The sequence below is a fragment of the Boleophthalmus pectinirostris genome, unplaced genomic scaffold (assembly GCF_026225935.1).
Source record: "Boleophthalmus pectinirostris isolate CB_2022bp ecotype Guang Dong unplaced genomic scaffold, ASM2622593v1 HiC_scaffold_16, whole genome shotgun sequence".
NCBI lineage: Eukaryota > Metazoa > Chordata > Actinopteri > Gobiiformes > Gobiidae > Boleophthalmus > Boleophthalmus pectinirostris.
Genome location: NW_026571095.1, coordinates 26,600,947 through 26,613,178, shown reverse-complemented (window position 1 = coordinate 26,613,178; position 12,232 = coordinate 26,600,947). Strand labels below are relative to the sequence as shown.

At 41.7% G+C, this 12,232-nt stretch overlaps 1 protein-coding gene across 1 annotated transcript in view; it reads right to left on the bottom strand.

Annotated features, from left to right (window-relative positions):
• LOC110153462 (protein tyrosine phosphatase receptor type M) overlaps nt 1–12,232 on the bottom strand; it is a 583,698-nt gene that overhangs the window by 103,960 nt on the left and 467,506 nt on the right. The window contains exons 21-22 of the mRNA XM_055151363.1: nt 11,614–11,701; nt 3,867–3,943 (exon numbers count right to left, since the gene is read on the bottom strand). Of these exons, the coding sequence (XP_055007338.1) occupies nt 3,867–3,943; nt 11,614–11,701 (165 nt within the window). The remainder of the gene's footprint in view (nt 1–3,866; nt 3,944–11,613; nt 11,702–12,232) is intronic.

The following is a 12,232-nucleotide window of genomic DNA, read 5'->3' as shown; positions in this document are numbered from 1 at the left end:
CCTAAATCTAGAATGACTTCCATAAGGTAACTTTTCCATTCATTTGTAAGGAAACACTACATTCCCAGTGAAATAATAAAGAGTGGGTAAGACTGTTTTTAGTGGCAGGATAACTATGGCCATTGACACCAGCGACCTCTGCAAATACAAGGACTGGATGGAATATTTAAAAAAAGAGTCTTCACACGTCTCCAACACTCTGGCTCACGAGGAAATGAGGTCTTAAGTCCAAAATTCCTGACTGTCCCTTTAATGATTTAGATAAAATTGTAAGTTCTATTCATGAACAGTAAAAAAGTGAAATATTTAAGGCAATTACCGTAAAAATAAATCATCTGGAAACTGCTTTTTTAATGAATTAACCCATAATAATTCCTAAATCTACACTGACATACTCCCATAAGGTTACTTTTCCATTCATTTGTAAGGAAACACTATATTCCCAGTCTGTGTGTCTGTCTCCTTTAGTTGTATCGGTGCTAATGAATAAGCCATGGACCTCCCTCTCCTTTCTCTCCTCTCTCTTTTTTCATATTTGATGGTGTTGTTCAAAGACTGGTCCAAACTCTCCCTCTCTCTCTCTCTTTCCTGGGAGATGGTTGGGCTCTCCTGTCCCACCGCTGTCAGCCTCTGATCTCAGTCCTCCTAAAAAGCCCCATGAAGATACTGCTACACCCGCTGTCTCAGGCACAATATAGAAAGGTGATTTGAATGTGGGGAGTTTAAAAAAAATAAATAATTCAACGAGGGAGTCCATATTGATTGTTTGTTGATAGTTACTGTATTATTTGTAGGGCTGTAGTCGACTAAAGTAATCCTTGGATGACTAATAATATAAAGACGTCCTGAAGATCAATTGGTTGACTAAAAATGGGCGTGGCAAAAGTTTTCCAAAGTATTACATATCTATCTCTGTGTATCTGACCGAAACTGTAATCATAAAAGTACACTTACACCTGAGTTCATGGAAAAACAACTCTTTACCGTATTTTCCGCACTATTAGGCGCTCTGGATTATAAGACGCACTGTCATTAAATGGTCTATTTTCAAACTTTTTTCACAAATAAACCGCACTTTAAATGAAACAACAGTTGGATGGGTCAGTCGGACTTTGTTTGGTGCGTTCACGGTGACTCTGGGCTTTGTTCAGTTGTGGCGTGTAGGGAGGGTGCTGTCTGGGACCGCTGGATTGTCGGCGTGTTCGCGGTGACTCAGTTGTTCAGTTGTGTCTAGAAGTGGCACATTGCACTCGCTTTTTCGGTTCGTTCCTCCGTTCCGTTCCTCGTCGGCGTGGAGTGATGAGTGTGTCTGCGGGTGTTTTTCGCTGCGCGGTCGCTGTCTGCTCCGTGCGTGTTTGTGTGCGTTGTGGGTGGTGCGGCTTTGTAGTTTAAAAAAGTATTTCAAAAAAGTACCACAAAACAATGTGCAAATCCAAATCTTCAGCTGACTCACTCGTTCAATTAAACTCCTCACTTACAAGATGTATTTATCAGAAGTTCTAATGCATTTTCCTTTTTTTTTTCCTAATTCAGAAATATCCAGGTTAGTCCCTGTAGAGAAATTTGCTCTTGTGCATTTGACCCATTCTTCAAATCGGCTGAGGATCTGTCAGGAGCAGCGCCCGGGGACCAGATCTAGAGTTTAGTTTGGCTTAGTCAGGACTACTGTAATTTTCAGACTACAAGTCACACTTTTTTTCATGGTTTGGGTGGTCCTGTGACTCCGGTGCAACTTATATATTAAAAATTTCATACTGACAGGCGCAAGAGGCTCTAGTCTTGTGTGTCAGTATCTGCTGCTCCTATTACTCCTGTACCACTGTCACTTGGCTCTACTGCGCATGTCTCCTGCAGAAAGAGCCACTCTCCTGCTGCAAGTAGTGAAATATGCAGCTGAAGACGGTAATCGAGCAGCAGAAAGAAAGTTTGGAGTGAGCGAGAAACCAAAACCATCCTGTCGGGATTCAGAAAGGCCGGAATAATTCTAACTGGAAATGATGCTGAGTCTGACGACAGCGACACAGAAGAGGAAGCGATGCTCTGTTTACCTCCGAGTCGCTCAGAAGTGACACCGAGAGTTTAAACTTGTTCTGTTCTGTTGTTTATGCTATAGTTTATCTGAAGAACTGTTCATATGTGAGATTAACAGTCTGTTGTTCTCTGTTCTATTGTTATTACTAGAACTTGACTTTCAAGATGAAATGTCGGTTCTTGGTTTGTGATTTTATAAAATAAATTTCCCCCCAACAGTGAGATTTATATATTATATTTTTTTCTTCTTCATTACGCATTTTTTGGCTGGTGCATCTTCGAAAAATACTGAAGACTATATCAAATCAATAAAACTTCTTGGGTCGCCTGATTGTAAGTCCTCTATATTTAGGCTGTTGGGGACATGATCTGACCCAGAGTTCTGTATTAGAATTGTATTGGACAGGGAATACATTTTTGTGAGTTTCATCGATCGATTCCAGTCGTCATTTTTGATGGAACACGTCTAACAACACGGGACCTGAAATAATTGACTTGTTGACCTGCATGTTTTGAGTTGAGGAGGAAAACCCACTCAGACACGGTGGAACATACAAACTGTTCAGAAACAACCACAAATTCCACACAGAGTCTTCTTCCTTTCAGGGAGTGCTAACAGTTCTGCCACTGTGCCACATTGGTGTTTCCTTTCCTGGAAGTGGGCCTGCTGGTGTCACCTACTCATCCCCATGCAGAGATTAATGACAGACTGTAGACTATTTCAGCCTCCAGGCAAAGGTCCATCTCCATGAATACAAGCGGGACTCACCAGAAAACTCACACACCAAGAATAAACGCATTTTGTACATTTTATAGTGGAACAGAATCAAACAAAGGCCCGTATTTCTGATCTATGCCATGATTTGTGTGTTAAACATGTGTGAACGAAACAAAAACACAACTCCAGATATGTTTCAATGAAGTAACAACATTCTAACACAAACATAGGACCATTATTTTAAAGATCTAAGCTTGTTAAATGTTCAACACTGTCTGTAATGTTCAGTATAGTTTAGACCAGGGGTGTCAATCTCATTTTGGTCCGGGGGCTGTATCCAACCTACTTCGATCCCAAAGGGGCCGGATCAGAAAACTCATGGCATATAAACCCCAAAAATAGCAATAAGTTCAAATATTTGTGCAGAGAAACGCAAATCTACTACAGAAGTCTTATTTAATTGATGAACGCTTTCTTTACAATATTATAATATTATGAACAACCTGAAATTTTAAGAAAAATGCAATTTCAACACAATGTTTTAACATTAACTTGTATGCAAATAGAAATAAGTCAATTTCTTTTGGAAAATCCTGCACTCGGCGTCCACTTTTCTCATATTTGACATTTTGTTGATGAGGGTGTCACGGTCAACAGTCAAAACGATCGTCCTTTAAAAGCGTTTGGAAAGAGACAAGTCTTCGTTTATGCTGCTCTGGTGGGAGGGGCCACGTACAGAGGCGCTGGAGACGCTGCTATGATAAGCGCCGCAGAAAATTGCCAATATTTTAATAGAAAATATAATTAAAATATTTTAGTAGAAAATCACCCGAGGGCCAGATTAAAGGTCTTGGAGGGCCGGATCCAGCCCCCGGGCCACATGTTTGACACCCCTGGTTTAGAATATGAAAAGCTGACACTGTTTCTAAACAGAACAGAGTGCCTTTCCCAGAGTGCACTGGTAGCCGTGTTTATGCGTGCGTAAGCGTCTGCTATGATGGCCGGGCGGCGGGGAGTCTTTTGTCCCCCCCGGCCCCCTGTGACTGAGCCTTCCCTCTCCCCAAGAGGAAGCGCGCTGACCTTTAGCTGGGTGGCGCTGGCTGGTGTGTGTACTTACATCAACGTAATTTGCATTAATGTAATCGGAGCCCTGTTCGCCCTCCGGAGCCTGCAGCCTGACGCGCGAGTGGTCGTCTGCAAAAGAAGAAGAAGAAGAAACCAGCGCTGGATTAGTTACGATAAAGTGAATATGACAGATTTTACTACATTGTTTTATTTAAAGATAGAAAAATACACTTCTATGGGGTATTAACTGCTTACACATGTATTTAGATCATCATGTTACCTTTAATTGTTTTGATTCCTGAGCTCCCCCCTGCCTTTGCTCCCTGGTCTAAGTCACTCCCCCTTCAGAGCGCTATCACAACACAAACTACTGCACATCGCATCAGGTTTGTCAAGTTGCTGTGCACAGTTTTGTATCCTGCTTTTGTATATTTATAAAGAACTGTCAGGCGGGAACGTGTGTGGACGTAGGAGGGTTCAAACAAGGCCAGGGAGAGATCGCTAGATTGCTCAAACATGCACAGATGACATATAAAACCTCTTCAGGCAATGTTGTGTTAGAAATGTTAGAAAATAGAAAGTAAATGTTGCATAAATACTAAATATCTTGAGTAATTTGTTCTAGTTTTTAAAGTTTGGTGAACTTTATAACTGAACTCTGATAAACGTACATAAGATAATCACTGTTACCTAGCAACCATAATGTAAACAAGGGCCAAAACATATCAATATTGCACAATAGTAATGATCAGACAAATATAAATAAATGACAAAAAAAAAAACTATTTTGTTAAAAGGTGCACATAACTTCTTCGGTGGAGGATCAGCTACTTGCTTTGTTATTTATTCTATGTTCCACAGTAGAGCATTAACATACACTACTGGTTAAAAGTTTTAGAATGCCACACTTTTTCTAGTTTCTTACTGTTTACTGTTGACCAAAATGTATTCTAAACTTTTGGTTCATGAAAGTGTCCACTTTTGGCATATATAACAGCTGAACACACTCGTGGCTCGTTCTTTTTACAACAGAAATCAAATATTCTTCAAAAAGTTCTTCCCAAGTCTGTTGCAGAAGTTCCCATAAATGTGTGGCACTTGTGGGTTTCTTGGCTTTCACTCTTCTGTCTCGATGGGGTTCAAGTCTGGAGACTGTGCTGGACACTCCATGTTTTCAAGCTTTACCGTCTTGTTCTTTTTTCCTGAGGTAGTTTTGGCTTGTGTTTTGTTATATTTTATCTTTTTTTTTTTTAAACCTCTGGCTGTTCAGTTCTTACTTCGCATCATTTCAAGCTCTTCATTGGACTTGCATGACTTGAAATTGCGATAAATAAATGGAAAAATTAAGGTGTTCTAAAACTTTTGACTGATAGAATTAGAGGCATTTTAGAGCTGAAAAAATGTGAATTTTTATATCCATAGATCTGACCATTAACTCCACTTTCTCCATTGTGATTACCAAGTTTATTTCCATACTGTGGACTAAACAATACAAAACTCTAACATCTGCCAGAAAAATTGCACAGTGCACCTTTAAATGTAGGTTTAAACCTTCAGAAAAACGCCTACTTTGTGTGTAAATTGTCACTGCATTTTGGATGGAATTTTCAGTTTTAATGACAGAGGTATTCCATTTGAAAACATCTGTATTTTTGTATTTTTCTTGTCAATTTTTATTCACACAAACTGCCACTGATACAAAACTACAATAAAGACTTACCACAGGAACTACCCCACGAAACCGAGTCATAATGAGAAAAACATGAGGAAAATCGCTTTAACAAGGATACGAGGAGGAAGAAGCTCGGACACATGAGAGATCCAGATGAGAGGAGATGGTGGGAGCAGATATGAAGGGGGCAGACGCACAGACGTGACAAGGGTAATGGACTGGACATCCTCAAGTGAGTAACTCAAATGTAAATATGCGAGGACGGCCTGTCGCGTTGTCTGCAAGAATTACACTTCAATGCAGATTCTATGGGGTCAAACAGTAAGATCTAAAAGGGCATTCAGATCAGATAGTCACTGCATTACTTTTGTGACCTTATTTCCTACGATTATTATTAGTTTTTAGTGTTTTAGAAGATGCAGATTCTCAAATAGCTCAATCATGCATCAAAGTTCAAGATGTAAAACTAACTGGGTTGTCAAAAATATTGAAACTCAGATACTCATCGCCTGAATGTACAGTCCCTGACAAAAGTCTTGTCGCTTATCCATTTTGTAGAAACAAAAGCTTATAACCTGACTTTAAATTAATCGATTGGTTTTAGAAATGTCTCATATGAAAGCTAAAACCCTCCCAAATTATGCTCAATATACCTAAATAAATTTGCTTCACTGAAGAAAGATTGATCATTTAATGAACACAGAAAGGTCAGATTTTGGCAAGACAAAAGTCTGTCGCCTACAGAAAATTGAACAAATAATTTACTTCAAATACAAAAATATGTTGCATAACGTCAGTGAATTAAGTAGTGGTGCTGTGAGAGCCATATTTAATATCTTGTATGACTTCCGTGAGCTTGAAGAACTGCATCCATGCAGTTCGACAATGATTCATACAATTTGTTGATGAAGTCATCAGGAATAGCAAAGAAAGCATCTTACATGCCTCCCAGAGTTCATCAAGATTCTTTGGTTTTGCCTTCATGCTTCCTCTTTCATTCTACCCCAGACATGCTCAATGATGTTCATGTCTGGTGACTGGGCTGGCCAGTCCTGGAGCACCTTGATCTTCTTGGCCTTGAGAAACTTTGATGTAGAGAAAGAATTATGCGGTGGAGCACCATCCTGCTGCAAAATTTGACCCCTTTTATGGTTGGGAATGTAAGAGGAGCTAATACTTCTTGATATTTTAGGTTATTGATATTTGCCTTCCACCCTGCAAATGTCTCGCACACCCCCATACTGGATGGAACCCCAGACCAGGATTTTTCCGCCACCAAACTTAACTGTTTTCTGGGTGAATCTTGGATCCATGCGGGTTCCAGTAGGTCTCCTGCAATATTTGCGGCGGCTGTGATGTAATTCAACTGAGGATTCATCTGAGAAATCCACCTTCTGCCACTTTTCCAGTGTCCATCCTTTTAACAGGCTGTGGGCCTTGGCAAATGCCACACAGTTTTTTAATTGCCTTTTGTTAGTGCTGGTTTCTGTGCACTGATTCAACCATGGAGGCCATTTCGAGACAGAATTCTACAAACTGTTGTGGTTGACACAGGGACTTGAGGTGACCAGGCCTGGTGGAGTCTGCTGCAGTGGAAAAGACGCTGGCCTCCCGAGCAGTTGTCTTGCGGGGTCTGCTGGACCTGGGCTTGTCAAAAACATCTCCAGTCATTTCAGATCTTTTTCTTATTCTTTGTACTTGATGCTGAGACACATTGAAGGTGTCACCACCTCAGCAGTGGATCTGGTCTTCAGCCTCTTGATAATTAACGCTTTGGTCTCAGGGTGGATCTTAGGCATGTTGTCAGAGGTCAAGTTGCAGTTGATGTGAAGGTCTGGTGTGCTGAGGTTCTTTTTATACACACCCACTAACTGATTGATCAGTAACTGATCACAGGTGAGGCTGTAATCTAGGATTGGGTGCATCATATGACAAGGCGACAAGACTTTTGTCTTTCCAAAATCTGACCTTTCTGTGTTCATTAAATGATCAATCTTTCTTCAGTGAAGCAAACTTATTTTAGTATATTGAACATAATTTGGGAGGGTTTTAGCTTTCATATGAGACATTTCTAAAACCAATCGATTAATTTAAAGTCAGGTTATAAGATTTTGTTTCTACAAAATGGATAAGCGACAAGACTTTTGTCAGGGACGGTAGTATCAAAACTAGATACTCATTTGAGCAGGTATTGATACTAAAAAAGTCACATTCACAGGACAGAATTTAACCTTTCCTGAAGCTTTAGAATGATTTTGAGCTGTATCAGAACAAGAATACAAGTGAATACACAGATATAAGGCCACATGGGATACCGTATTTTTTGGACTATAAGGCACACTTAAATTACTTTAATTTTCTCAAAAATCGACAATGTACCTTATGTATTAATTCCAGTTGTGCTTACTGACCTTGAACCGATTTTATATGGTACATGGAGCTCTGTCAAAATGTTTTAGTACGACTTTGGTAAACTACGAAGATGCACCGCTTCATGAATTGTCGGAGCATTACAGCTACCGTAGTCAGGAGCCTCGTGGAGTAAGTCCGATAGAAGCTGACAGCATCTGCGCACAAGGAGCGAGCTGTCTTTTTAACGCTTTTATGCAAATGAGCCATGTGGTTTAAAGTTCTGTTTCTGTAAAACGTAAACAAATGTGCTCAAAGCTGCATTAAACACATTATTACTCAATGTATATTTGAGTCCTCCTCATAGAAAATAAACAAATTTAAATGATCCACCCACATTCACATTCATAATCCACATTCACCAAGACAGGGAGGCGTCGCCGGCGAATTACGCCACGATTTGCCAATGGATCGTGGATGCCTGGGCTAAAGGATCAAGTCTCAAGTGTCGTCTGGTTGTTTTGCTTAATGCTCCTTATGTATGAAAATAGAGGACAGAATTCAACATTAATTATAGATATTGCATTTTATAATCCGAAAAATACGGTACTATGCTTTAATATTAAAAATGACTTGTCTAAATAAAGAGTCTTTATAATCATCATAGTGTTGGAATCAGTATTGAGTATCGAAATTGAGTTTGGAATTTTTGAATCGTGACAACACTACAAAAACAAGCGATTTCCCTGACGATCGCACATTAAACCCTGCAATTCTGTTAGTTAACAACATAACACCAAAGCGTGATGTTTCTGAAATAATAACGTGCTATGGTACCTTTAGGGTTTGTACTTGCAAACAAAACTTTCCACCGACAATTAAAGGAGATTCTTACCTGCTGCTTTGGTACAATATGTGAAAGGCCAAAAGAACGGGTGTCGATCAATGAATGGACCAAGTACGAGGCCTCCACAAAAGAGTCATTCATTTTGCAATAGGAAAATGGAGTGCAACCAAAATAAATAACAGGGTTCCCACTCTTTTTCACTGACAAAATTTCTAAACTTTTCCATGACATTTTTCATGACCTAAAGTGAATTTTCCATGACTTTACGACAAGTACATGTGCAGAAATGATCAGACTTTTAGGACTAAATATGAAAAGTTAACCCTTTCCACTCATTTATGGTTTGGTATTATAGTTTTTTTTAACATTCAAAATACTGTCAGTGCATTTATTGTCGTCTCTTTAAAAAAAAAAGCCACATACGCTTGGAAATAATCATCAATCAATAGCCTAATGAGAATTTAACAGAACGCTGGAGTTGTGTGAAAGAGATACTAAAATTCCATGACTTTTCCAAAACTTTCATTGAATTTACAATCTTTTCCAGGATTTCCATGACCGTGGGAACCCTGAAATAAACACATAAATAAATAAAATAATGAATAAAAAATAAAATTAAATAAAAATCTAATTAAACTTATGTATGTAAGGTAGGTAGCGCATCTCCTGCATAATTCCTTGAAAATAGAAAGTTAAAACCACAATTTGGAACGCTTTTCATCGATATAAATACATTTTATCTCATAATTTGGAAGATTATTGCCAAAGGAACAACATATCCACGGAAATACAATAAGTAAGAGGCTTTTATTTAGGTTTGTGGAGATGCAAGCCCACGTGTTTTGTTGTTTTTCAGTGCAAATTTTTAAAAACATGCTTTTATTTTAGTCTATTTTTAGCTAAAAAGTTCAATGCTGTGGCGTTAACTAGAAGATATAGGAGCTTATATTTTTCAAGCTGTTATTATTCGTCGTTATTGAGCGTGTTAACATTACGATGGGGCCAAAGCTCCGCGCTCTGAGTCAGATGTGGCGCTGCTGTTTCTCGTAACAGTGTCCAGAGGAAAGGTCAGAGCCGCCGCGCTGGGCTCACAGTAAAAGTCTGTTTGAGCAGGTTACGGTTTCACACACGGAGCATAAATCACACCAACAAGAACAGGACGCGAAAACTAAACGAGAGACACCGGCGAGTGATGGAGGGATGAAGGGAGGAGAGAGGTGATGGGAGAGGATGAGGAAAAGGACAGGGTTCAAGAGGAGGAGGAGTAGAGAGGAGGGGTGTTGAGAAGAGGAAGAAGAGGGGGAGGAGAGAGGACGGGAGGTGAGAAGGAGTAGGAGGAAGAGGGAGGGAAGAAGGGGAGGAAGAAGGAGGGAGGAGGAGGAGCGGGAAGAGGTTAAGGAAGAGGAAAGAGCTGACGGAGCTGAAGGAGGAGGAGGAGAAAGGTGTTGAAGGAGGAAGAGAAGAGAGGTGATGGTAGGAGAGAAGGAGAGAAATGATAGAGGGAGAGAAGTGATAGAGGAAGAAGAGGAGAGAAGTGATAGAGGAAGAAGAGAAGAGAAGTGATGGAGGAAGAGGAGGAGAGAAGTGATGGAGGAAGAGGAGGAGAGACATGATGGAGGGAGAGAAGGAGGAGGAGAGCGGTAATGGAGGAGGAAGACGAGGAGGAAGAGAAGATAGGTGATGGAGGAAGAGGAGGAGAGAAGTGATGGATGAAGAGGAGGAGAGAAGTGATGGAGGAAGAAGAGGAGAGAAGTGATAGAGAAAGAGGAGAGAGAAGTAGGGAGGGAGAAAAGGAAGAGAAGAGAGGTGATGGAGGGGGAAGAGGAGGAGGAGGAGAAGGAGAGGGGTGACGGACGGATGTTGAAGGAGGAAGAAGTGAGAGGTGACGGAGGAGGAAGAGAAGGAGGAAGAGAAGAGAGGTGATGGACGGATGCTGAAGGAGGAAGAGGACAGAGGTGATGGAGGAGGAGGAGAGGGGTGATGGAGGGAGAGCAGGAGGAAAAATGTGACTGAAGAAGAGGAGAGAAATGATGGAGGGAGAAAAGGAGGAGAGATGTGATGGAGGAAGTGGGAGGAAAAGGAGGAAGAGGAGACGGGTGACGGAGGGAGAGGAGGAGGAGAGATGGAGGAAGAAGAAGAGAGAAGTGATGGAGGAAGAGAAGGAAGAGAGATGTGATGGAGGGAGAGAAAGAAGAGGAGAGCGGTCATGGAGAGAGAAGAGGAGGAGGAAGAGAAGATAAGTGATGAGTGAAGAGGAGAGAAAGTGATGAGGAAGAGGAGGAGAGAGTGATGGAAGGAGGAAATGAGAGGTGATGGAGGAGGAAGAGGAGGAGAGAGGTGATGGAGGGATGTTGAAGGAGGGAGAAGAGAGAGGTGACGAAGGGAGAGGTGGAAAGAAGTGACAGAGGGAGAGAAGGAAGAGGAGAGGGGTGATGAAGGGAGGAGAGACCAGGAGGAAGAGGAGAGACATGGTGGAGAGGACGAGGAAGAGGAAGAGGGCAGGCTTCAGGAGGAGAAGGGGGTTGGAGGAGGAGAGGAAGAGTGATGGAGGAGGAGGAGGGAGGGAGGGAGAAGGTAGAGAAGGAAGGTGGAGGAGCGGAGGAGAAGGGGGTTGCAGGAGAAGTGGGAAAGGAGAAGAGGAAGAGGAAGGGATGGAAGAAGAGGGACGAGGAGGGAGAAGGACGAGGAGAGGTGATGGAGGGAGAAGAGGAGGAAAGGAGTGATGAGGGAGAGGAGGAGAGAGGAAAGGAGAGGTGAAGGAAGGGTGTTGAAGGAGGAAGAAGAGAAGTGATGGAGGGAGGGAGGGGTGAGGAGAAACAGCAGCACTGGAGGAAGAAGAGGAAGAGGGGGAGAAAAGTGATGAAGGGAGAGCAGAAGAAGGAGGACGAGGAGGAGGAGGAGGAGGAGGAGGAAGAGCAGAGGTGTACACACATGCGATGATGTTGCCGTAGCGGTTCTTCATGCGGTTCTCGTCCTTCTTGGCCGAGTCCCACGCAGCAGACTGTCCTTCAAAAAAACTCTGCAAGAAAAAAAGAAAAAAGAGAAAAGAGAAGAGATATAAGAACACGTCTAAAACACAAATACTACTGACATCGTATGCAGCGGGTAAAAAGGGAACACACGATACAAAGTGTTTTACAAGCAAAACTATAAAAGTGAGATGAAATAAAACAGATTCACAGTTTGACTTTTTCATAACCCGACACCGAAGATTTTAAAGTCACCGCTGTCCTGTAACTGAAGCTATTAAACCTGCACGAGACTCAGAACAGAGGAACACAGACACAGACGCAGCATTATGAGACAAGAAGGGAAAGGAGAGGAAGAGGAAGGAGGAAGGGGAAGAGGAGAGAGAAAAAGTGAAGGAAAGAGGAGAGGGGGGACAGATGATGAAGAGAGAGGAGGAATGGAGACAGGAGGGGAGGTGAGTGGAGGAAAGACGACAAAAGGGACAGAAGATGAGGAGAGAAGAGGAAAGAGGAGAGGAGGGAGAGGAGAGAGGAGGAAAGGAGAGAGGAGGAAAGAGAAGGAGAGGGGAGGAAAGGAGAGG